Genomic DNA, 27,011 nt, shown 5'->3' with positions numbered 1-27,011 from the left:
AATGAAGGTGCCAGACACACCACCTCTAAGTGTGAACAAAATCTAGTGTTTTTGCTTTTTCAGATTTCCAACTTGCTACCATTTTCTTCTCCTTCTGTGTACTTCTAGTGGCGATGTGCATGTTACGATGAACAGAAATAGCTCTGCCTTAAGCAAACATTTTACTTCTTATCATGGAGCAAAAAGTATGTGTAGGAAATGGTGTCTGTCAGATAAGAGCTGCTAATTATTAGGAAGTGAGTGAGCTCAGGGTTAGTTATCATCAGCGTTATCACTTCCAGTTCACAAGTACATTTTTGAGATATATGTATTTCGACTATCACGCTATGTGAAAGCCCTTCTTTAAAAACATTGGTTCAGGGTTTAAAAACTAGTAAATGTGTGGCAGGACCTATCAAAGTGAAAAGGTTCACTGTAATAGTTCATGAACAATATAAATATTTCTGTACATTTCTGTACAGTATTTAAAAAATATTTTATTATACAATACAGTCACAGCAAAGTAAAGATTATAATGTTTTGTTTATGGCATCATTTTACACGGTCTTAAAACATTGGCAGCCTATATAGGTTCTCCGCAGAAAGGTTTGTGAGGCTGGTAGGAGAGCTTTACTTTCTTTCCCCCTTATGTATGAAAAAAAGGGAGACCAGGTTTCATCAAAGGTATTTTCCTTTATAATTCCATTTGCAACTCTTCCAAGCTCAGTTAGTCACTTTGAACTAACTACGTATATCCCAAATACTTTTGAACCAAGTCACGAGAGGTAGCTCTACCTTGGCTTTCCAGTGATACACTACCATTAGATGTGTAGCTACCAATAAGAATTAAATCTTTATGCCGGGTATTAGGGTTGGAATCTGGGTTTAGTGAAAACAGGGCTAAGGCTGGGTTCGGCGAGAGAGGTTGTTTAACAATTTTGGAGATAATATTGCAGACTGTGGTCCAAAATATATTTAAAAAATTGCATTGCCACCAAGCATGAAAATGTGTTCCATATTTACGTATTTGTGAAAGTTTGTAAGGCAAAACCAGAAGGAAATAGTACTTGCAACTGGGACAAAGTAAATAGGATGTGTAGTTTTCAGCAAATGGGGGAGCAGTTGAGTTTCCACAATATTCTCTTGGAGAACTCAGGCTTACCGGTTGGTTATAGATCGTCTGCATTGATTGTAAAGCCAGAAGTCCTCTGGTTTAGTCAATAGTCCAGAGGCAAGTGTTTTGTACTGAAGTTTACACCCTGGGCCAGCAGAGGGATACTGTAGATAGTTTTCACTCAGGTCCACATATGCAAATAAGGGATTGAAAGTGACGTTCAGTGATTGGATAGTTACAGAAAGTGGTTACTGTTGCATTCTAGTGGAGCTCTATATAAGCAGGCTGGCTGAACACTTCAGTTCAGTTCTGTTCTGGCCTGTGAATAAACAAGAGCTGTTTGAAGAATCGCTGTGTCGTCTGATATGTTCACCCGCAACTTAACAGCAAGAGCTAAGTTTAATTATTAGAATTTTGTCTGAAGTGATCTGGAGTGAAGGAAAGAAGTGTGACTTGGCTCACCTGCCTGAGGAACCCACTTAACTCCTACACGGGGTAGCTTTGTGTAGTGTACCTCATTAGCATGTGCACACTATCCTGAACTGTTGTTTGTAGTTTAATCTGAGTATCAGTTATTTAGAAAATGTATAAACCAATTTAACATTTTGGCAAAAATCCCAAAGCAGTTTTCAAAAATCTAAAGACAGTGAGTGTAAATGATCAGAATGCATGGGACTCTCAATCTCAGGGTCATGGGCTTGAGCTCCATGTTGGGAAGAAAGGCATTGCAGGGGGTTGGATTCTATGAAATACATTGCTGAAATTCCGCCGTTTAAAACAGGAAGTCAGCAACCGAACAGGATAACATTCTCAAACATAATAATAATAATAATAATAATAATAATAATAATAATAATAATTTTATTCTTTATACCCCACCCATCTGGCTGGGTTTCCACAGCCACTCTGGAAAGCTTACAGCATATCTAAAAGCATAGTAAAAGCATCAAGCATTAAAAACCTCCCGATACAGGGCTGCCTTCAGATGTCTTCTAAAGTTGCATAATTCTTTATCTCCTTCACATCTGGAGACATCATAGGCCAGGTTAAACAAAATGAGTTTTTAGGAGACATTTGAAACATCCAACAGATAGAGCTTCCCAATTTTCTTTTGTGAATGTATTCTGTGAGGTGTTACAACAGAAAAGGCCGATTTCTTCTCTTATTTTTATTATTACTTGCAGTTGCAAAAAAGCTCCAGTTGATGATTATGGTGGTGGTGGTTGTTGTTGTTTTTAAAAAAGCACTATCCTAGGGTTGCCATATTTCAAACAGTGAAAATTTGCACAACTTGCACCAATGTGAGCCTGCCTGGGACCCAAGCTCAGCCTCTGTGATCCTGCTCATAGACTTGCCACAAGGAAGAATTTGATTGGCTGGCCCAAGACATAAGGCCTTTTCAGTGGTGGCCCCAGGCACATGAAAGTCCCTCCCTAGATTTGCATGTATTGCATAGTTCCTACGCTGAAGGCTTTTAAATGGACCTTGAAAACTTGCTTTTATATTCCAGATGGCTTTTGTTATTTACATTGGTACTGCTGCTAGTCTTTTAAGTGCAGTTTTGCTGTCCGCTTTTACACTTGTATTATTTTACTGTGCTGATATTGTTTTAGCTATACTTGTGGTGATTAGTCCTTGCTGTAGTTTAAAACTGGTTAAGCGCTGCCAAATGATATTTCCCAAACTAAATAAATGCCTGCTGGGCAACATTTTCATGGGCAGAATTATGAACTGGCATGAGAAAATCTCCCTACTTGAGGTCTGCGTTGCAGTTTTCTACTTTAATCACTCCTTTGAACTTCTCATACAGAACTGTAGATGCTATTGCTCAGTATGCTAAGAGCATCCCTTAATTTCCTCCTAGGTAACTATTACTATATGAGGATGCCCAGGAATGTCCAAATTGCCACTGCTAAAAATGAGGGCTATTAGCTGTATTGTCAATATCAGGAGAAGGACGCGGGAGAGTGGATGCAGCAAATGCAATTAAATGGGAAAAGATAGAAGGGAGAAAATCTCTATCCATTATTTAGTTTTAATGAGACAAGAGAAAAATTGAATATAGAATCTATTAGACAATTAGCTTCTTAAAAACTAGGGGTCCATAGTCTATATTTGGCCTAATATAATGCTCATTTTTTGGTGTAAGACAGGAGAAGAGATAATTACTTCAAGTTCTGTCATATTCCATCTGCACAGATCTGCCTAATTTCTCTATTTCTCTTTTTTTCCACATTGATCCTCTCCATCTTTTAAGACTTTGGAGTGAGATGTGAGGAAAGAGACTGAGGAGTGGGAGGGTGAATGGGTATCAAGGGATGGCTAGGGAAAGCAGCTGGAGGTGACATTTATTGTGATGAAAGTGCTTTACGATGAGACACATCAGTACAGAGACAGTGTGGGATGCATGTGTGCAAACGGAATGGCTGCATATGTGTTTTTGTGGGTGGTGTGGCATTAGTAGTCACTAGGGATGTTTGAGAATTCAGATGGAAATGGCAGCAGAAATGGCCTGTGTTCACTTATTTGTCCCACGTCCAGAACAGAAATCCATCCAGCAAATAGTATTCGTAATCACTGCTGCTGCTTTCAATCCAGTAATGACATATAATCAAGCATTTTCCTTGCACTGAAATGAATGGGGTGGAACAATACAATGACAACACATTTTACACAATTAATAAGCTTCATAATTTCAATGAGACGAATAATGCCATTCTTGGTGCAAGATGAACTGAAGGAGAATGGAAACAGTGCTGCATGTGACGAACATGGGCTGGAATAGAAAACTATGCCCCCTTACAGGCCTAGTACTCATCATTCAGTTCAATAGTCACTGACTGTACCATTCAGAATATATTTTTCAGAAGGAAAAACAGATAAGGTGTTCTCTGGAGGAGGCTGGGCTATCATGGAACATGCCTAAGCATATTTATTTATTTTGCAACATCATGGGAGGAGTGTTTCTACGACTAAGATGAAACTGCAAAGCTCCCTTGTTATTTGTGCTATTGAATGTTGCATGTTGTTTCAGTAATCCTGTCATATTTATAGTATTGACATATGTTTTTTTCCGTATGTTACTATAGTTTTGTTTTGCTATGTTATTATGAAATTGTTTCATAGTGCTTGTTTGAAATGCAAACCTGTTTCTTTGTCGTTAGCCACTTTGAGCATTTTTTGTGTGTGTGGAAAAGCGGCATACAAATAAAATGAACAAATGAATTTTGCTGCCGTGATTGTAGCTATACAACAATCATAGTCAGCTGGCTATTGCCTATGATGTCATTTATGTCATGTGGTACAACTTCCTTCCTCCCAGTGCCACCTGTGAGGTTTGGAGCAGGACATAGGGTTGTGTGAGGTGTTTTTTTTTTAATCACAATCCTATCTCAGAAGAAAGTCCTATAGAGTTCTGCAGGACTTGCTCCCAGTTAAGTATGTATAGGAGTGTAGCCAAAATGTGTCTTGCTGTGCATCCTCCAGACTACAAAAATGGTAGCTCAGCTATTGAAATATACTCAGAGTCCTGTAGTGATTTCATGCTCTTTATTGCAGCTTGTAAAACAGTGAGTCAATTGCCCCCCAAACCTCAGGCTTTTATATACATTATTTACACAATGAGTCCCGTCTGATTGCCTGATTCTGCTTCCCTCCTGGAGCCTGATTGGTCCTTTCCTGCAGGCCAATCAGTTGTTGCATTCTACAATCCTACCAGCCTAATAGGCTGATTAACTTCCTCCTGGAGCCCGATTGGTCTTTTCCTGCAAGCCAATCAGTTGTTGCATTCCTGGGTCCTACTTGCCTATTGTTCTAGGATCCAAGCTTAGTACATAACAGCTATTTTATTACAAAATATACTTTGGCAAAGAACCATTGTATTATTTCCTCTCCTACTGTCCTGGATTTTATTTTAGGCTACACATCCCTCTTCAAGTGTGCTGGAAAACACATCTATCCAGAGTTAAAGAAATGAGAAAGAGAAGATGAGTGACCCATTATATAGCTTTTCTGCTAACACAAAGCTACCCAACCCCCCTCCATTTATATTTTATGTTAGGGCAGAACCTATCACTACTGATACCAGACTGAGACTTGCAGAAGTATCATTTGGGATTAGTTCCATCTGAAGAAAGCTTTGTTTAGTTTTCTAGAAAGGTCCAGCGTGGCGATATTGCAGATGCTGGCACAGCAAGAGAGATAATATTGTATGTGACAATGCTGAGTTAATGCAAAAGCTAGAGTATATTTGTACCAGGTTCATCTCTAATGCAGTGTACTTTGTAGGTGAACCCACAAGCCCTCTCCTGGTGCCCTTCTGTCTGCCATTTACCATACTGCTTAGAGATGAAAAACTGGGCATTTTAAGAGAACAATTTGACTTAAAATGGTACCTTTTATCTGTGCCATAAAACACAATAGCAGCAGATAATGGGATTGAAGGGAATGCTTTGTTGCTGATAATAGATGTATTCCAAAATAATCTTTCTGGTCATGTGATGAAAATGCTTAATTTCAGGGAATTTTAATACTGGATCCCATTTTATCAAATAAGAAGAGTCCACCAGATGATAATGTGACTGACATGTAATTGCAGTTTTGATACAAAAGTACCGTATTTTTCGTCCCATAGGACGCTCCGTCCCATAGGACGCACCTAGTTTTTTTGGGGGAAATAAAGGAAAATAAATTTTCCTTTATTTCTCCCCCAAAACCGGGTCGGGGAAACCGAACCAGGTCGAGGAACAGTGGGATGGTGGCGCTGCACCTCTCTGCTGTCCTCCGAGCTTGTGGGGCTGGCCGATGTCTGCCTGGCGTGTGGGGCGCTCTGCTTCAAAGTGCGTCCTATAGGGAGAAAAATATGGTAGGTATTGTTATACCTGATAAAGGCACTCTTATTTATTTTGTTTATATACCACCATTATTTCCAAAGGATTTCAAGGTGGTGTACATGGCTCTCCCCCTCCACATTTAATTCTCACAACAACCCTGTGAGCTAGGTTAGGCTATGACAGGGATTGGCAACCTAAGACCCACGGGCTGGAAGCAGCCCACACAGGCCGTTTAACTGACCCATGAGCCGCTCCCGAACTGAGCTGCCCAATTGGCAAGTCCCCACGTGCTGCGCTAAACCGGCGCAGTACAGCGCAGGGACTCTCTTCTGCGGCTCCGGAAATCGCTTCTGCGCATGCCCAAACACCGGAAATCGCGTCTGCGCATGTCCGCAGCACCAGAAATCGCTTCTGCACAAGCCCAGATCGCGGACATGCGCAGATGCGATTTCCAGCGTTGCGCTGCGCCGGCCTGGCCCATGGCGGATCTCCGTGGGAGTGATCTGGCCCATGCCCAGTAAGCCTTGCTGACCCCGGGCTAAGAGATGGAGATTGGTCCAAGGTCGCTCATGGCTGAGTGGGGATTTGAACCCTGCTCTCTCAAGTCCTAGTCCAACCCTCTAACCATTATGCCACACTGGCCCACTTCACACTCCCCTTCCCTTAATCCTCAAAGCCTGGTTACTTGGGCCTGTTTCAGTGCCTGCCATGCAACTGGGGACAGTTTAGCACAAAAATTTGCTCTCCAAAAAGGCACCGTTCAGGTGCAGCAGCCTTCTTCAGCCTGGTTCTCCAACCCTATGCTGCCTGGTTGCTGTAGTCCAAAACACCTGGAGGCACCAGGCCGGGGAAAGCGGAGATACAGCCTCTTCTCTATGCTCAAAGTCTGTGCCTTAGAATAAAGGATACAGGGGTTGTATGTAACATGCTGACCTAGTGATAATTGCAAGCAATTGCTCCTTCTCCTGGTGGTGATCTTGTACACAGCATCAGTACACAACCAAGGATATGTGACATTTCCCTGCTGGGTCACAAGAATGCAGCTCAGCATTCTCCTTATTGGAGTCCTCTCCTCACCATTCCCTCTTTGTTCCCCCTGTAAACAACTATTGTTAAGTTGTTGGTTGGTTGGTTGGTTTTTCTTTCTTTTAAGCATGATTGCGATTTGGACATTTACTGTAGCAGTCCCCCTCCCCTGGTACAGGGGCGGTTTGCAGGTGCTCATTTTACCTCCACCATAAAGTAATGTATGATTTGAGTGCACTTTGTAGAAGACTGAAAGTATGGTTGCCCCATCACTTTTTTTAAGATTGGAGAGGAAAGAGCCATGCAAAACCAGCAGCTGGACCTACAGATGTGCTGCAAGAGGATCACCTACAGTGTATATCAGTATATATACAGTATATACCAACTTTACTTTATGCTTGTGAAACATGGACCACTTATAAATGCCATCTCCAACTCCTCAAAAGATTCCATCAACGGTGTCTCTGAAAAAATTTACATATCACTTAGGATGATAGGAGAACTAATGTCAGTGTACTGAAAGAAGCAAGATCACCAGTGTTGAAGCAATAATTCTTCAACGTCAACTTTGTTGGACTGGTCATGTTGTTTGGATGCCTGATTATTGTCTTCCAAAGCGCAACTCCTCTATTCCTAATTTAAGAATAGAAAGCGAAATGCCGGTGGACAACAAAAGAGGTTTAAAGACGCTCTAAAAAAATCTTTAAGAATGCAGTATAAGCACGGATAATTGGGAAACACAGACCTGTGAGCACTCCAGTTGGAGAATAGCCTCTACCAAAGGAATCATGGAATTTGAAGAAGCACGAACTCAGGACGAAAGGGAGAAGTGAGCTAAGAGGAAGGCACGTTTTGCAAATCCTCACTGTGATCAACTCCCGCCTGGAAACCTATGTCCCCACTGTGGAAGGATGTGTGGCTCCAGAATTGGCCTCCACAGTCACCTACAGACACACTGTTACAACCATATTCATGGAAGACAATCTTACTTGGCCAAGAGTGATTACCAAAGAAAATAAAATAAAAGAGGTGGCCAACAGGGGTGGCCAACAAATCACTCTTTAGATGTTGTTGGATTGTAGCTCTCATCATTCCTGACCATTGACCATGCTGGCTGGGGTTGATGGGAGTTGGAGTCCGACAGCATCAGGATGGCACCACATTGCCTTCCCTGACCTATTTTAAACATTACTTTGAGTCTTGCATAGCAGAGGGGAAGGATACCTTTGCTATATCTCTACCACACAAAACTTTTATTGCCTGGTAAAATTTTGAGCCAGGGCTTAGGAATTGGCTGGGTGTGTGGCAGCATGAGCTTTTATACGCAATGTATGTATCCCATAGGAATGCGGGTGGCGCTGTGGTCTAAACCACAGAGCCTAGGGCTTGCCGATCGGAAGGTCGGCAGTTTGAATCCCCGCAACGGGGTGAGCTCCCTTTGCTTGGTCCCTGCTCCTGTCCACCTAGCAGTTCAAAAGCACGTCAAGTGCAAGTAGATAAATAGGTACTGCTCCAGCGGGAAGGTAAACGGCATTTCCGTGCGCTGCTCTGGTTTGCCAGAAGTGGCTTAGTCATGCTGGCCACATGACCCGGAAGCTGTACGCCGGCTCCCTCGGCCAGTAAAGTGAGATGAGCGCTGCAACCCCAGAGTCGTTTGTGACTGGACCTAACGACATAACGTTCAGGGGTCCCTTTACTTTTACCTTTATGTACCCTAGAAGGTACATATGTGAAATGCACTCCCCTACCGCCCATTAGCAATTTGCAGAGTGTAATCTACCAAGGGCATAATGCAACTGCATATGCCTTGCTTTCAGGACCAAGTGGTGAAGAAGACCTGTGTGGGCTTTCTACATCTTTTAATGCATTTGATTCCACATTTGTTTGAATGAAAATCTGCAGCAGCACAGAAGATCTTTCTTCATACAGAGCCAATCAGAGAAGCTGAGAGTGCTCTTAAAGGAAAAGGGGAGAACGGATGTGGTTTAGTCTAAACAGGATTTATTTAAGGTTTAAGCAGACTTTTCTCCCTGGGGGAATTAAGCTGCCATTTAAATGTTTATTTCCGAATATTTTACACATCACTGCAATCACTTTCAGATGACTTAAACATATGCATGGTATTATTGTTTATGCCTTCTGTCATCTCATACATTTTTCTTCAGCTGTTCTTTATTTTGAAAGTACTTTGATGTCTCTTGATTTAGGACTTGCCAAGATGGGAAATCTTAATCAAGGGAGCCACTGCTTCAGAAGGGCTTTTTGGCATTCAATCACAGATTTATTTCTTTTTAAAAATAAGGACGGGTATGAGAATATAAACACTGATCTCAGCTGTAGGATTATTTGATCTTTCTAATACTGCACCAATTAACATATATGCATTCCAGTAGATTCACTCCTAGAAATCCTGATCTTTTGGTGCATTTCTTGCTGTTATCTTCTTCTAACATGTGCCATCCTTCTGAAAACTCATAATGGAGAAGACTCCTTCAATATTCCTTTTCACTAACAATGCATTCTGTATTGCTTTCCAACGAATTTGTCTCATTATATGGAGGTTGCTAAAATCATGCAAATTGTTGGGAGCCTGTTTTGCAGACTTCCAGTAAGTCATCAGCTTGTATGGGTGGCATGAGAAAATATCACTTCCTTGAAATATATGCAAATGTCCCATTGTTTCTCAATTATCGTGGCCTTTCTAAACTATGATTTTTCCACACACTAAAACTGCAGTTGTTATTCATTCATTGCAAGGCAGCCAGATGTATTTACTCACAGAACGATTTATGTTGCTAAGAAATCACATTTCCCCCATACTGAAGCCACAGTATTTTGTCAATGAAAAAATGTCATTCTTTCCCCACCTTGAATGTCAATAGAATGCAACCTTTTCAGATGTGGGACCCACCAGTAACAGGAAGCTGCAACGTAGAACTCAGTTTTTTTCTTTTAAAAAATTCTATTAAATCTACTGAATACTTTGAAAATGGCTATAGTACAAATGGTATAACACACCATTGAATAGGCCCCCAGAACCACTGGCCACAGCTGCAGGATCATCAGGTGGTAGATTGATGTCTTTATCTTTAAGCACCAGGGGATGGTAGTGGAGGCAGGTGCATTGTGGAAGCAGTGCTATTTTTCTTTTAAAAATAATTTTTAAAAGAGGTGCCAGAACTCACCATGAACACCTCCCTTGTTCTCTTATACCGGCAATGACACTCATCTGAGAGGTACCAGAACTGGGTTCCAGCTGAAAAAAGCCCTGCATACAACCAGTCCAAGCAGTGGGTCTGGCCATCATCACTGTCCTCTTTACTCTGTGTTGTCCTTGCAGAACACAGCAGAGAGAAGGATGAAGACAAAACTAAAGTTTGTTGGCTCTGTCTCTACCTGCCATTGGCTCTGGCTCCACCCAATTTTGGTCTCCCTGCCTTCTGCCCTTCCAGCCGCAATGGGCAACAACTACCACTGATGCACTGAGGACAAAAAGCAAGGTTTTGCTCTCCTGAGCGACTTGACGAGGAAATACTACATTTCCATGGAATCAATATGAATACAATGCATGGGAAGCTCAAATGGCTGGAGATCATTCAAGGATGAATTTAAAAACTTCAACTCTAAAGTAGGACTCCTGTCATGGTGAGGAGGGAGATGCCATTTTGTGGTTCACCTCAGGTGCAGTAAGATCAGTGTCAGTTCTGACAGTTATTGGCAGCCATTGTCTTATAGTTGTGTGTTTTAAGTTCACTTGTCTACTGAGATGTAAGTCGCAACTAAATGTGCACAGGAATGCAAACTAAGTACACATTTTGGCACCCTTTCCCTGAGACAAGAATTGTACTCCAAACTTTGGAGTAATGCAAGAAAACTGAAAACTGTATTCGCTCAGGAAGTATGTATCAGGCTGATTCACTTTATCTGGAAATTAGACAAAAGTCTCAATCATCCCTAATTTAAGCTCATCACAGCAAGCTTTCCCCACTTCTCACCATTGACGAAGTACTTGATAATAAACAATGAAAGTGACTATCATGGGCAAGTAAACATGACTTGGTAGCTTCAGATGATAACTGAAATGACCGTGGTAAAATTGTTTGTTTTCAAAGAATCACATGAGAGCAAAGGCCTTAGTTTACCACTAGCCCATTGGTTTATCCAGCACCACAGAATGCTCTCAGCTGGATAAATGGGCAAAGTAAAGACTTATGAAAATCCCATCCGTTAATCTCCCTATGCCTTAATACCCCATCTGTAGAAAGGGGGATAAGTCTACTCTACCTCACAGTGGGTGTCTGGAGGATAAGCATAATGAAGGATATCCAAACTCACTGTTATCATGATGGTGGAGAGAGCATATAAATTATTTAGACAAATGCAATTCATGAAATGGATAATGCAGTGAGCATTGGATCTCACATTTTTAATTTCATGAATCTCCAGTAAAAAACTAGTGACATATATCATAGCAGAAAGTCAGCTATTTTTAACCTTGCTCTTCTGAGCAGGTTGAATGGCCCTGCTTTTGACTTGCTTGCCTCATTATAGAGACCCTCTGATATACTGGCTTCAGTGTGACTTCCCTCTACCTCCATTATTCCAAACTTCACCTTTTGGAAGGAGCAGGTTTCCACGCTCTTTTGAAATGGGAGTTCAGAGAAGTCTGCTCCAAAAAGCCAGTGTAGGGATTCAGTGTTTGCATTAAACATGTACAGAAGCTGCCGGTATCTGAAGATGTCCATGGATCTCTTTGCACTGCCTTTAGGCAGCAGACAGACTGGATTATGGGAACGAAGTGGTCCGTGAGTCAGATTCAGTGGCACACTCCAGTTCTGTTGTGTCACTCTGATATCGCCAAGCACTTTAACTGGTGGTGGAAGCCAAATTTGTAGTTCATAGAAGCAGAAACCAGAAATAATTGCCTCACAGGAGTGTAGGCAAGCAGCCTGGGCGTACTTGCAGATGTTACAATAATTAAAACCTTAAAATCTTTCCACCAATGGTGCCAGGTTTCTCCCCTTCCCCTCTGTCCCTTCAAACTAAGGTGCTGATAACTCACTCTATTCATACTCTTTAAATATTATTTCATGCATTCCTTATTCCTGGAAAATATATATTCACATTGCCTCATAATATTAAATCCTGCCTATATGCAGTTAATTAGCTATATGTGCTTCAACACCTCAGCACCACTGCTGCTCCTTTTCCACCTCCCTGAGGTAGCTGCCTCACTTTGCCTCATGATAGGGTTACATGCCCTGGGTATTGTGTTCTATGGACATTTCAATCTACAGTATTTTTATTACAGGCAACGGCCGATTAACAAGCACCCAAAAGATGAGTGATTGCACACACACGCATGGAGTTGAACCCAAAAGTGTCACTCAACACATTATGAAATGGGCAGAATGGGGGCGAGGAATAACAAGGTGGGACACGCTGATACACACTCCAGTGATGCACACAGGGACCAGATCAGAATCCCTCATCTGGACCTTGTGTCAAAATGAATTCTCTCCACCACAAAAATGAGTTCCAAAGCTTTACTGCCAAACAGTCTTAAATACTAGTTACAATAAGATAAGTGTTATAAAATGGCCAAGTAGGACATTGCAAACAAGAAATGGGGTTCAATCCTTTATACTGTTCAATAAACCTTCCACCATCTGGCCCCAGAGGGAGATGCTAAGTTTGTTAATCATTGCAGAACTTCTCTTCAACAGCTGCTGCTGCCAGTACTAGCCATCTCCAATAAAGCACAGGCTGGCTTCTCAGGTTTCAGCTTCCTGCTGTTTGAGCTCAGGACTTCCTGTTTCCGGTGATGAGTTATCAGGTAGTTTAGTGCACTGAAATGGCAAAATAGCAGCCTTCACTGACGCTTTTGACAAAGTGCAACTTTTTGCCTATGATAAACTGCCTTTTCAGCATTTCCAATACAATGCATTAAAGCACAGCATTTTATGTACATTAAACTTATAACTTTAATATGGAGCACATGAAAGCCCCACCTTTTAAAGTTTTATTTCAGAGGACAGTTGCAGGTGATGTAAAACATCTCTGCCCGAAAAAAAATCTCTCAATGTATGTTTGTTTATTTTAAGGCACAGCTGTCAAGTTCTGGCCTGACATATTTCTCTAAGATCATTTTACTTAGTACAGCAATGTGCTTTTTTTCTTTTTGCCTGAAGGTGACAGATGATACTTTATGAGTTTCAAAAATATTACCAATATTCAGTGTGCTAAGCCAGAGAGTAGTCATTAAGCTCCTTGTCTCCTGGTGCAGTGTTTGAAGTCATGTGCTGATATCGCTGGAATGGTGTCAGGTTAGATCTGCGAAACCTTGAGCTACTTTGTTGATGCTATGAGGCAGCTTCTTCACTGTTATTAATGTGCTTCATAGGCTGTAGGTAGCATTTTGTGTCTCTTTCTCCATCTCCCTTGGGCTCTTTGCTGTAAGCATTTTCATGCTGGTGATGACTTAATGCTGTACTTTCCATCAGTTTTCTCTCTGTCTGCCATTGTGACTCTTTTCCATTTTCTGCTCCTGAAGAGGAGACAGATCCAGTCATAAATGTTTAAATGCTTGTAGTAACCCCCCCCGAAAGAATGACTATATACAGAAGACAGTGCACATAATTTGTAATTTTCTAAAGTGCATTGAGAAAAAAACTTATCTTTTTCTGGGAACTGCCCTGAGACCTCCGGGTATAGAGCAGTATCTAAATTCAATAAATAATAATAATCTCACCTCCTTTACAAATCTTGCTTTGCCTGTCCTATTTGGATTGTAAATGAAATACTGCTGAGACCCAAGTGTGTTAAAATGGTTATCTGGTGATAATTTACACAAAATAGAAGCCCCAGAGATCACTGATCCAGCATGTGAGGAGGGGGTGTTACTCCCCCCCCATGCTGTTTTCCTCCCCAGAACACCCCAATCTGCTATTTTTCTCTGACTCGTCCATTGCTTCTGAGTGTGGGATGGTGCTGATGCTTCAGATTATGTGTGTGGGTAGAATCAGGCCCCTTCCCTACACACCATGGTCCTAATCCAGATCCTCATCTGTGGTTGCTTAAAAGACAATTAAAACAACCCAGGGCCTAAATCATGGTCAATATGTCAACCATTTCGGGTCTTAGATCACTTCATTGGTTGTTGTTTCATATTTGCAAACCCCTTCCACAGCCTAGTTCTGAGGTAGTAAACCTGGACCTGTTCTGTAGCACTTCGGGTGACAGAGGACAGCTTTTGTGACCTAATGTCTTTTCATACAAATAAATAAATCCTCCAGATAAAAAAACAAGATATTTGTGAGAGGGTTAGGCTGGATCGGAGTAGTCAATGTGGTGGTTCCAGATGTTTTAAGATGCTTTTAAATGTCATTACTGTATCCATCTCATGAGTTACCCAAGAGACAGAATTCCAGAGTACAGTGAATGTAATGGCCCAAAAGACCCACTTCTACGTTGTGATTAAGCAACAATCTGCTGGTCATAGAGTGGCCAATAGAGTCTCCTTAGAAGATCTTAAACAGCATGTTCTCATTTACCAGTGAGAAGCAGTCCATAAGATATTTAAGTTTGTGACTTTAAATACCAGCAACAAAACTTTGGACTTGTCCTAGTGGCTAATGTATAGTCAGTCCAGATCTTTCAACACTGGGATAATATGTGTAAAACTGAATGACCCAACTAAGCACCCTAGCTACTCCAGCTTGCGCAGCTTCCAAACCAGGTCTAAGGGTAGCACATCAGAGTAGTGAGGTTACCAATGTATGGAACACCATGACAAGGCTATTCTTTTCTAGGAACAGCCACAGTTGGCACACCAACCAAAGTTGAGTAATGAACACTCCAAACCACTGAGTTCACCTGGACATTTGGTGACAGTGAGGGATCTAGCTGCAACTTCAAACATTGCACCTACTCCTTCAGAGAATGGAATTCTATGTGGAGGGAATTGTTTTTATGGTGGCAGTGATGTGGAAAGAAGCTGCTGTGGGGACATACTGCTGCAGTCATGAGCAAAGGTTCCCAGAATGAACACATCATTGTGCAAGTTGAGCCCTCTCCAAGCGAATGTACAAGTGTGGTCCTCTGGGGATGTCCTATGTCTGGAACCTGATATCAGTGTACCCCTTAGCCCACATCCCTGTGAGATTGAGGTTCCCAACTGCACAGAAAGCCCCACATGCATACAGCTGTACATGCATAGAGGCCTCTTTCATGCATTGAATTGAACACATCATCCTTGGGCAGAGAAGAAATGTTATGACCAGTGAATGGCACCCAGTATTGAGAGCATGGCTAGCCAGCACAGCCAAGCTCATCCTTCTGCTGAGCACCTGAGTGCTTTTTCTGAAGAGGGCTTTAATGAGCAAAAGCTCCTTTCTTCTGTTTCCCAGACGTTTTCTCAGATGCATGTTGATATTGGTTTAGGCTTGCCAGGCATTGTATTTAGACATGTTACAATTCAGCCTGTACTGATGTACTTGAATTGCAGGCCAGCGTTGCACAACTGTCAGGTGCTGCTCAGATACACTCACTGTTGTGCCAGCTGATAGACAGACACATCAGCACACTTGGGTGTTTTTTTAATCTATCCCCAGGCAACATCTTGTTTATGTGTTCTGAGAAAAAAATGTATTAGCATGTTTTCAGTGACACAACAAAGGCACAATATAAAATACCAGGTATGAGCTGTGTGCTTGTTGCTGAGGTTGGCACTTCAGTGTTCCTGTTTCCAGGGTTACAGCTGATCTTTTTTTATGCCAGTTGTTCTCATCAGTAGTGATTTGGCTTTTCCCAAGGTCCACTGTTGAAGCCTACATTTTTAACTGTCAAGCCCTTTCCCTTCAAATAAAGTTCATTACTCATTGTTCAGGGCACTGGCACCCACAGGAAGAAGGCTAAATTAGTGGCAGCTCTCTCAACATTTAGCATAAAATGTGCAACCCCCCATGAGAGTAGATGATTCATTTCTCTTAAAAAAGGGTTCTATTCATTCAGAGGAATCTTCTGAAACTGCCAACTGGTTTATGACTTGTGAAATTCACAGTGCTTTTGAAAAATCACCTATGTGCTGAGCTAGGAAGTATCTATTGTTTTAGCACTACTGCAAGACTGAGAAACAAGTGCCAGCTGTAGGGAAAATGACTATGAGTGTCGTCTTAAGACTAAAAATAATGATGCAGTGCAACTGTAGGAAAGCTAGAAATGCCATTTTGGGAAGAGGCCATAGGTTAACGGCAGATAATGCAAAGGTAGAGTATGTGTTTCATATGCTTAAGGGCTCACATTTAGCCACTGGGGTCACTAGTTAGAAAGGAGATTGAGCAAACCTATGAAAGATCTCTGAACAAATCCCTAATGGATAGTAGCCAGCTAGATGCTTCTGACAATATAGTGGAACTTCATATATTCATATGCAAGAATGAATAATTTTGCATACAAATCTGTGTATGAAAACACTTGGAGAATATGTTGAAGGCAGCAGTTGTTGATAATAGACATTCTGACTGCAAATGGAATCAGCTGAAATTTGATAGGACAGGTGATTTTACCATGGAAATGTATGGTTCTGGAATAGGGTGACCTCTATTTGAGAGAATGGTCCTTTATTTGAAGAGCTCCCCAATCCCAGTTAGTGAACCCTAAGAACAGGGGAAGCCTCAAACTCTCCCATCAACAGCTAGCGCTTGAAGAGCCATCTGAACAGTCACACAGGTCACCTGATAACATTCCTCCTTACCCCACTATGGTGAAACATATTCTATTTCTATTTAAATTGTGGCAATCTCTTCAAAATGTGCATCTATGCATACAAATAAGACATGCAGCTTTAAGACATGCACTACATGGAGGTGCTGAGTTATGCAACTGGCACCTCCATTCAATCCCTGCTAGGTCTGAAAGTGTGAGCCAGGGAACAGAGTCAAGGAAAGCAGGATCCAGTGAGAAAGTTTGACATGTGGGCGGTGTGCTGGTGGTAGGAAGGGAGCAGACAGGTGAGCTTTGGATTCGCCAAAAAGGAAGCCAAAGAGAATAAGGAGGTAGTCTCTCTCTCTCTCTCTGATTATTATTTATTAAATTTGTATACCACCCTTCATCCAAAGAAAACAGGGCAATTCACAACATAAAAATACAAAATAAGAACATATTGTATTACCAATCTGACCTAATCAGCCAAGCATCTCTAGGGTTATAATCTGAAAAATTTCCTCACTAGTTCATGATGCAGTTCACATTCCATAGTACATTACTACGTATGTTGGAATATTTTGTGCAGAATCATTTTGAGCAAGGATGCATTATTCTGAAAAAATAATGAAATATTTTCGCTGATTGCTTTGTTGAGTGCTCATTCTACGGAATACTGGGCTGTGTTTCGTAGCACAGTTTGAGTGCACAATTGAATATTTTCCTTTGTACATTCTTGAGCTGCTACTACTACATAGAACATGAGCATCTTTCTTAGTTTATTTTCAGCTGCCACACCTGAAAGTAACAACATAGCATGGGACTCTCTCCTGCTGAAACCTGTAAGATAGGAATTTTTTAAAATGCGTTTGGCTGAATTATTATTTATTACATTTTTATGCAACCTTTGCTTTTCCTTCCATCCTTACGGTGACCCTGTGAAATAGATGTTGAATAGAGGCTGAAAAAGAGTGACCGGCTCACGGTCAACCAGTAATCTCCTTGGCTGAATGAAGGTTTGAACCTGGGTCTCCCCAGTCCTACATGCTAACCCCCACTTGCTGGATCATCACCTTTTCATGGTGAGTGGGCTTGCATGTTCCTATGACCCTTGTGAGTGAAGCCGTCGGGAATCTCGTACTCCCAGCAGGGTCACCCAAGGTGGTAAGGTCAGAGGGAAGGAGCTAGACAAAGAATGTTCCAAGAAGTCCTCAATGGCAGAACAGGCGGATGATAACAAACGGTATGTTACAATGGCTGTGAAGGCCATGATCCTACACTTTGTCGAAGGGAAACTTCCCACTGGAGTAGAAATCATATATCGAACAGATGGAAAGCTTTTCAGTCTGAGCAGGCTGAAAGCAAAGAGTAAGGTTACCTTAACTTCTGTCACAGAGCTTCAGTATGCTGATGACAACGTAGTGTGTGCATGCTCAGAGGATGACCTCCAAACCATCCTAAATATCTTTGCAGAAGCTTACGAAAAGCTTGGCCTATCACTCAACATCCATAAAACCAAAGTGCTGCACCAACCAGTACAAAATAACCCCTCTGCAGCGCCACAAATTCAACTCAATGGTGTAACGTTGGAAAATGTCGATCACTTCTCCTACCTAGGCAGCTATCTTTCCACAAGGGCCAACATTGATGCCGAAATCCAGCATCGCCTGAGCTCTGCGAGTGGGGCTTTCTGCCGATTGAAGTGCAGAGTGTTTGAGGACTGGGACATTCACAGGGAACCCAAAATGCTTGTTTACAAAGCTATTGTACTACCAACCTTACTATATGCTTGTGAAACATGGACCACTTATAAATGCCATCTCCAACTCCTCGAAAGATTCCATCAACGGTGTCTCTGAAATTTTTTACACTCACTTGGGAAGACAGGCGAACTAATATCAGTGTACTGGAAGATGCAAAGATCACCAGTGTTGAAGCAATGATACTTCAACATCAACTTTGTTGGACTGGTCATGTTGTGCCTGATGATCGTCTTCCAAAGCAACTGCTCTATTCTGAACTTTAAAATGGACATAATGCTGGTGGTCAACAAAAGAGGTTTAAAGACTATCTCAAGGCAAATCTTAAAAAATGTAGTATAAACACTGACAACTGGGAAACACTGGCCTGCGAGCGCTCCAGTTGGAGAACAGCCTTTACCAAAGGTGTCGTGGGCTTTGAAGACACCCGAACTCAGGACGCAAGGGAGAAACATGCTAAGAGGAAGGCACGCTTGGCAAATGCACACCATGATCAACTCCCGCCTGGAAACCAATGTCCCCAACTGTGGAAGGATGTGTGGATCCAGAATTGGCCTCCACAGTCACTTATGTACTCATTGTTAAAACTGTGTTTATGGAAGACAATCTTACTTGGCTACAAGTGATCGCCAAAGAAGAAGACAACATGCTAACCACTACACCAAGCACCACTTTGGCTCTGACTCACATCCCACTGCAACAATCTTAGACTACAGGGTCTCCTCGGACCAAATTAATGCAGCTAATTCAGAAAAAGAGACTTCAGGATTGCATCCTCTAGCTAGAAGAAATAAATATAGTTTTAACTGTATGAGCTAGACTCTTTTATAAACATTGGCTATTCCTGGACTCCCAAGTGGCTAGCTTGGTGAAATAAAATGAAAGCTCTGTTACTTTTAAATATTAGGTGGAACAATCCAGAAACATTGCTGTTGTAGCAAAACATAACAACACACTTTATTTTCTGGGAATTGCACAAATTTAAAAAAAGAAACATACACTACTGTGGTTCAGTACATGGCTTTGGCAATAAGGCAGAATGCTTGATGGTTGACCAGCCAAGTGAGTCAGGGGCAGAAGGTCATATTTACTGTGGTAGATTTTTTATTTTTATTTTAAATGTGGTTTCTCATCTGAGCCTATTCTCCCTCCTATTCTCCTTAAAGCAAAAGCCTGAATTTTGATTCCCCTCTTCCAGTGTGAAATTTACATGTGAAGTTTACCCTGTTACACAAGGGGCCTGATCCAGACATGCTTGTGAACAGCGTGGTATGCTGCACAGCCTTTCTTTGTCCAAAGGTCCCCATTTCCATATTCAGATAGGTGGTGGGGCAAGGAAGCTTGACAACTTGCTGAAAAGTTCTTTCTTTCTTTCTTTCTTTCTTTCTTTCTTTCTTTCTTTCTTTCTTTCTTTCTTTCTTTCTTTCTTTCTTTCTTTCTTTCTCTCTCTCTCTCTCTCTCTCTCTCTCCCCCCTCCTCCTCCTACTGCAGCAGCATTATTGGGAAACATGCCAGAGTCTGGCTTGCTGTGGCAGCTGAACCTGAGCTCATGGTTTTTTGCTCTCCAAACCCACAAACCCAGGTTCAAACATTGCAATAAGCCAGACTGTGCAGCAGGAGTAGGAGCAGGGCCACTGTGGACCTGGAAACTCATGTTCCCTGCAGTGGCCAGCTCTTCCTCTGCTCTTCCTTCACTAGCCACAAAGGACCTTTACTGCATATTTTCCCCACACTCCTTTGAGTAAAATGGAAACTTTATAATACACTATCATTAAAACCGCACAAGTAACTTTTCCTGGATTAGTGAAAAGCAAATACACAAAGGCAACTGTAAGGTATGTATTTACTGGGCAAAAATGATCTAAAGTGAAAGACTTTTCCAGGCACAATTTTTATTCACTCGTTTCAAATCTTACATTTGGACCAGCTGTGGACCTACGTTTCTGGGGCCCTGAAGCTTGAACTGCTATGTGGGCCCTTTCACAAGCAGCAATGAGGTCTAGGTAACCACTATTATCTCCTTCAATGGGGCTGTGCCACGACAGATCACCGCCCTTTTACAACATTACAACCCAGTGTCATTTTTCTAGAAAAAGGGGTGCCGGAAGTCCCCACGAACTCCTCCCTTGTTCTCTGGCACCCACCTGAGAGGTGTTAGAATTGAGTTCCAGCTGGAAAAAAACCCCAATGCTACTGACTCTCAAACTTTGGGATTGCTGAAATATATACAACTAAAAATTAATCAATACTAGATCCATTTTTTTTAAAGCAATGTGAACTAAATTTGCTTCTGGGGCTACTCTGGGTTTAGAGCCCCTGTTATTACTTTCCTAGCAGATCTGTCCCTCATTTGGACATCTTGTTTGCCATACCAAGAGGGTCCAAAATCCTAGATTTCACATTGATAGGACACATTATATTGATGCTATCTAAATAATGGTGCCTTTTCCCAAACTGTATAGTGGTAAGGTGCTAAAATTTTGCTTTGCCTTATGTGGAAAGGTTTTACCCAATGGTCTATGATCACGAGAGTCCTGTGGATTGCAGTGGTTTTCCTACATTTCAGGGAATTCACATATAGTTATAAACTAAGTTTAAGCATCTTACATCAAAGATAATTTAAATGTGCAGTTGGGTTTGCTTGTTTTTTTAGTTCCAATCACTGTGTTGATTGTTTTTAAACTATCAGAGATCAATTTAATAATGTGTCCTCCTAATGTTTTTGCTGCTTCTGCTTCTTATTAGGTTTTGAAGACATCTCTGGTTACGCGTGTACGGACACATGAATTCTATCTCTAAATAGCTCTGATTAGACTGTGTGGAAATGCCTCAGAGATGCCTTCTTCCTTTCCCACAATAACTTTCCAGAAGACAGAACATCTTGCTGTCTGGACAAGTTAAACCTTTGGATGAGGTAATATGAAAATTCTTCTACTGCTCTTATTTCCACTTGTGTATGTTTTTCCTGGCTCAGAATCAGTGACCCAGTTATTGTAGTTCCTTAGTTCTTGTACTTCTTCCAAAGTATTTTGTTTATCTTTGAGCCTGCGAGCTCATGTGTGTGCACACACGTTTTTCCTTTCCTGCCCTTTTGCCTCTTCCTCACAGTAGATCTGAGAGGTGTGGGAGGTTGACAGCAATTACCGTATGCTAATGCTGCACTTTGTGCAAAAGAGTGAACCGTGGGAAAGGGCAATGAATGCAAGGAGTGAGGAAACAGGTCCACCAGATATCATGGGCCAATCTCCCTTGCTGTGTTTGGGTCAATATGTGGGAGCTCTTGTACCTAAGACTGAACTTAGGCTTAGGAGGCAGGTAGATTTTAAGGGGTCCCACTACTTCCCCATTTCTCAGACTTGAGATAGACTCAGTGGTGTAGCGTGGGGGTGTATGGGGGCAGTGGCCCCAGGCATGAAATCGTTAGGAGCACAACATTTCAACACCTGGTGCTGTCTCAATACAGCTGTGTGCTTCCATCGCTGGGTTCTGTTAAAAATGGCTTTTCCATGCCAGTCAGGAATTAACGTCCACAGACAAAATAATGACTCTCCTTCTTCCTCTTCTTCCTCTTCTTCTTCTTCTTCTTCTTCTTCTTCTTCTTCTTCTTCTTCTTCATCTCTCCAGCTGCAATCTCCAGAGTGACACAGACTCTATTTCATACATACCCCCTCCATTCCCCCCCCACCCCCAACTTTGTGCAGCCTCAGGTGATGACAACCCAAGCTACACCACTGGATAGACTTACTGCAAGAAGCATGCACCATCTGGAGAGGATGTTTGAGCTTCTCTGTGACTTCTCCCCAAATTCAATGTTCTGTGTTCCTCTTTTGTGTGGAGTAGGAGGTAGAAGCAATGTGGGCTTTTGTCTCTTTGTGGCATTGGCTGACAACAGAATTAGTAGAAGTCAACTTGTTTATATGCATTCCCATTTGTGTTAACAAATAAGCCCTGTGCATCTAATGGACTCTGAGGACATATCATGTCCACATCTATGCTTATCATTTCTTGAGGTGCACTGACAATATTGTGCAGAAGACAAAGCGATACTTTTGCAGCGATGCCCATTTCCCATAATAATTTTTCAGACTCTTTGCTGGCCTAGCACTTGAAAGCCTGCACTTGAAAGGTTTCTAATAGCCTCTCAGGCACAATTAAAGCTTCTTGTTCTTCTTCTTTAAAGCCTAAGTGGTTTTGGTCCACTGGCTTCAAAGAGCCAGCATGTCCCATCACGTTCTTGCTGATCCGTTGAGAAGGTCCTCTTGATCATGCCACACATCATATGCACCAAATCCATACGCAGACACAATTTTTTACACAAATAAGGAATAACCTTTCTTTGGAGACTTGCAAATATTTGGGGAGGGCTTTACAGTCTTTTTTGCAGCATGGGATGGGTAAATAGGTGGCTGACATTGCAATCACTTACCTGAGAAGTCCCAAGGAACAGAATGAGCTTATTTCTGAGTAAACGTGCATAGGATTGCACTGAAAGAATATTTGGAAGGACTAGAAAAGCATTGCATCATTTATTATATAATGAAAGATGCTAATATGTGCTATCAAAACCAAATCTTGCATGTATACCCTTCCAAGTGTCCCAAAGCCAAAGCTCTAGTACTGCCCATTACTGGCTTTGGTCCCACCAAAAGCTACCCCACAGCCCCACGATAGGTTATCCATAAAGGAAGGTGGCCCTAGGAAGAAAATATTGCCCACCCCAGGCTTCTATGGGGAGAAAAACAGGGGCATCTTATGAAGATAATAGGCGTAATTCTGAATGGACTCTCATGTTTTTATCAGCTGCATTAGCATAATTGCAGCACAATGTACATTTTGTTCAGCCAAGGATTCAGCCCTGCATTCCTGCTCCCAAGATCCTCTTTCTTTCTTTCTGCAGCACCACTGCTGCTACTGCTACGGTCATCACCATTTCCCCCTGGTGTTGATACTGCGCTTGTAACAAACAGTAGTGCAACAGGCAGAAATCTCATGAGAAGACAAGCAGTACTTGTTGAATGTTGGTCTGTCATGCTGTTGCTACAAGCAAGAGGAGCTGCCAGGTGTCAGAGGGCAGGGGCAGTGAGATGGTAACTCTCATGAACACTCAGGATGAAACGGTGAAATCAGCTATGATTAAATGGGCACAAAATGTTGGACATAACATAATGATGGCTGACTGGGAACAGTTATGGACTACAGGTATGAAATTCACGACATGTAATGCCTTAAGATAAAATCTAATGAAAATGATTTACAGGTGGTACATGACACCAGTCAAGCTTGCAAAAAAGTACTATTTGCCCGACAATAAATGTTGGAAATGTAATGAGACTGAAGGTACATTCTTTCACCTTTGGTGGATGTGCCCAAGGATTAAGACATTCTGGGAGATGATTTATAACGAAAGGAAAAAGATATTTAAATATACTTTTTTGAAGAAACCAGAGGCCTTTCTCCTGGGCATGGTCGGCCAAATGGTGCCAAAGAAGGATAGAATTTTCTTTATGTATGCAACAACAGCAGCAAGAATACTCATGGCGAAGTACTGGAAGACACAAGATTTACCCACCCGGGAAGAATGGCAGATGAAGTTGATGGACTATATGGAAATGGCGGAAATGACTGGCAGAATCCGAGACCAGGGAGAAGAATCGGTGGAAGAAGACTGGAAAAAGTTTAAAGACTACTTACAGAACTACTGTAAAATTAATGAATGTTAGAAAAATGTTGGAATGAAGTTATATGGCTTTAGTAGACATGTTATAAGGAATTAAGTATAAATAGATTAATAGAGTATTAAAGGGAAAAATAAGGTTAGAATGTGTTAAGATAATTATAGGATAGAAAACAGAGGAAGATGGAAAGGAATTGCTGAAACAATTAATAGAAGTGGAATACAAAAAGGGAGGTGTGAAGAGGTTGTGGAAATAAGTGAAAGAAAGATAAGATATTGAAATTTGACTGTGTTTTACATGGTTTTTGTTTTGTTTTGTTAGTTGTATGTGTTAGTGTTTTGTAGTGTTTTTTGTACTGTATTGTATTGTATTGTTGTGTGTGTTTTTTGGTTTTTTGTAGTGTTGTGTTTAATTTGTTGGAAAATTAATAAATATTATTTTTTTTAAAAAAAGAGATGGTAACTCTCATAATAATCCTTTTTTTTTTTTTTAAGGAAGGAATATCTCAACAGCAGACAAAGATGCTGGGTGACCCTTTAGCTGTGTAAAATATGTGCAGCATGTCATTCCTAAACTTCGGAACTTAATTCAGGGTTTTGGTACCCCCTGAATTAGACACTCTTAGTGCTAGACAGGAAATTAGCTGGAGACAGCAATCTCTTGGAATGAAGGAAGACTAAAAATTAAAGGTATTCTGGAGTTCCCCCTTCCTCTTTCTTTCTTTTAAAGAATGCATACCTTAATCCATTCAGTGATGGCAGGAGGGATAGATTTTGACTCTACACAAATATCAGATGGTTAAAGCTCCCTGTTTTTCATAAGCAAGACATTCCAGGACTAGTAGGTACATGTTGCCCATTCTAAAGTAGAACATGCTTGGGCCAGTAACAGATAGACAAAGGATAATCTCGGCAGGGAATTTCCTCCTCTGCCTTTCATATTTTTTCAATCGTTTTGTTCAAGTATATGCATGAGGAAACCTATTGAAATGTATCTGGGTTGTTGTTGTTGTTGTTTAAAAACAGACCTCCGGGAAAGAGCATGTGAACGGTTCATCCATAGATTCCCCCAGTGTCACACTGCAGCTCCAGTCATTGCATGACAGAAGCAGGGGTTGTGCAGTTCCACTTCCTTGCTCAGAAGCAGAGTGATCCAGCTACAAACACATGCACACCCCATCCAAGCAAGCTGTGCAACCCAAACCACAGTGTGCCACAAGCCAAGAGCAGGTCACTGCAGTGAAGTTTAGGCAACCCAAATGGCTCACAAAGCAAGCCAAAACACACAGCTACTGTGTTCCTCTTGCATCAGGACCACTGTGGCATGGAACTGGGAGCAACATAGCATGCATGGCTACACTGGTGCTCAGTCTGCCATCTGGATTCTCTGGCTTGCCAGCACATATTTGCATTACTGAAGAGGGGAGCTGTTACAGGCGGGTTACAGCCAGTTTTAGGCTTATTCATATACTTAACTAATAACCAGGGAGAAATTAATGCAAAGGCATGCCTGGGTGAACAGCAGCATTTCCATCACACCAAAGTGTCTCCATCATTTTGCTTTTTACATTTTGCTGCTGTTCTTCTTTGAGGTTTGTGTGCTCCCTTTTCTGGGGCTGGAGGACAAATCTATCCTAATTTCTTAATGAGGCCAGCAGCAGTATGACTGCCAATATACTCCCTCTCCACCAGCGTTGCATTATCACACTATAGTCTTTTGAATGTTTTCCTACCTTGTGATGTTTTATAGGAAAGTGTAGTCTAGAAATGCTGGAATTATGAGCAAAAACTTAAGATGTATTTGCGGCATGCATTCATTAGTCCTCGGGAGAAGCCTCACCACTTTCCAGCAGCAGGAAAAAAGAGATTTGTTTATATAAGAGACCCGTTGTGGTGTGGTGGTTAGAGTGTCGGGCGAGGACCTTCGAGGCCAGAGTTTAAATCCCTACTCAACCATAAAGCTCACTGGTTGACCTTGGTCCAGCCACCATCTCTCAGCTTAAACTGACAGGGTTATTTTGAGTGTAGAGAGAGGGGAGAACCATCATGTAAACCACTGTGAGCTCCTTGGAGGAAAGGAGTTGTAGAAATTTAGTAGTAGTAACATATCCCAGTAGTGATATATGGAAGTGAGAGCTGGACCATAAAGAAGGCTGATCGCCAAAGAATTGATGCTTTTGAATTATGGTGCTGGAGGAGACTCTTGAGAGTCCCATGGACTGCAAGAAGATCAAACCTATCCATTCTTAAGGAAATCAGCCCTGAGTGCTCACTGGAAGGACAGATCATGAAGCTGAGGCTCCAGTTCTTTGGCCACCTCATGAGAAGAGAAGACTCCCTGGAAAAGACCCTGATGTTGGGAAAGATTGAGGGCACAAGGAGAAGGGGACAACAGAGGACGAGGTGGTTGGACAGTGTTCTTGAAGCTACCAGCATGAGTTTGACCAAACTGCAGGAGGCAGTGGAAGACAGGAGTGCCTGGCGTGCTCTGGTCCATGGGGTCACGAAGATTCGGACACAACTAAACGACTAAACAACAACAACAAATATATGAAATCACATCCACCCAATGCATGCTGGCTGGAGCTGATGGGAGCTGGAGTCTAACATCTGGAAGCAGGTTCCTACTGTTGATGTTCAGTGCAGATGAGTTACATTCTTAATGTCGTTCTCTTGAAAGAAACAAAACCTTTATACAGAAACAGAGAGGTGCTTTGCAGAAACGAGAATGGAATGGGAGCCTGGAATTATGCTGGATCACTATAATATAGGCTGTAAAGGAGGATTTGGGGGGAGGGGAAGCCCCCCCTGTGCAACTGCCCCCACTAGGCTCTTCATCTGAATTTGATTTTGCATTTATGCACTTCAGCTCTTTCATGCATTGTATAATAGAGAAATGACAAATTAATTGCATGCTTCTCCCT

General features: G+C 41.8%; 1 protein-coding gene across 1 annotated transcript in view; it reads left to right on the top strand.

Annotated features, from left to right (window-relative positions):
• The window catches only part of LOC309542299 (uncharacterized protein), a 137,251-nt gene that overhangs the window by 70,376 nt on the left and 39,864 nt on the right, over positions 1–27,011 (top strand). The window contains exon 4 of the mRNA XM_082241061.1: positions 21,159–21,327. Coding sequence (XP_082097187.1) covers positions 21,159–21,212 — 54 coding nt within the window. The 3' untranslated portion in view covers positions 21,213–21,327. The remainder of the gene's footprint in view (positions 1–21,158; positions 21,328–27,011) is intronic.

This window comes from Podarcis vaucheri (assembly GCF_965113315.1).
Source record: "Podarcis vaucheri genome assembly, chromosome: 10".
Taxonomy (NCBI): domain Eukaryota; kingdom Metazoa; phylum Chordata; class Lepidosauria; order Squamata; family Lacertidae; genus Podarcis; species Podarcis vaucheri.
Note: the sequence above shows the minus strand (reverse complement) of the source record. Positions and strands in the feature narration are given on the sequence as shown.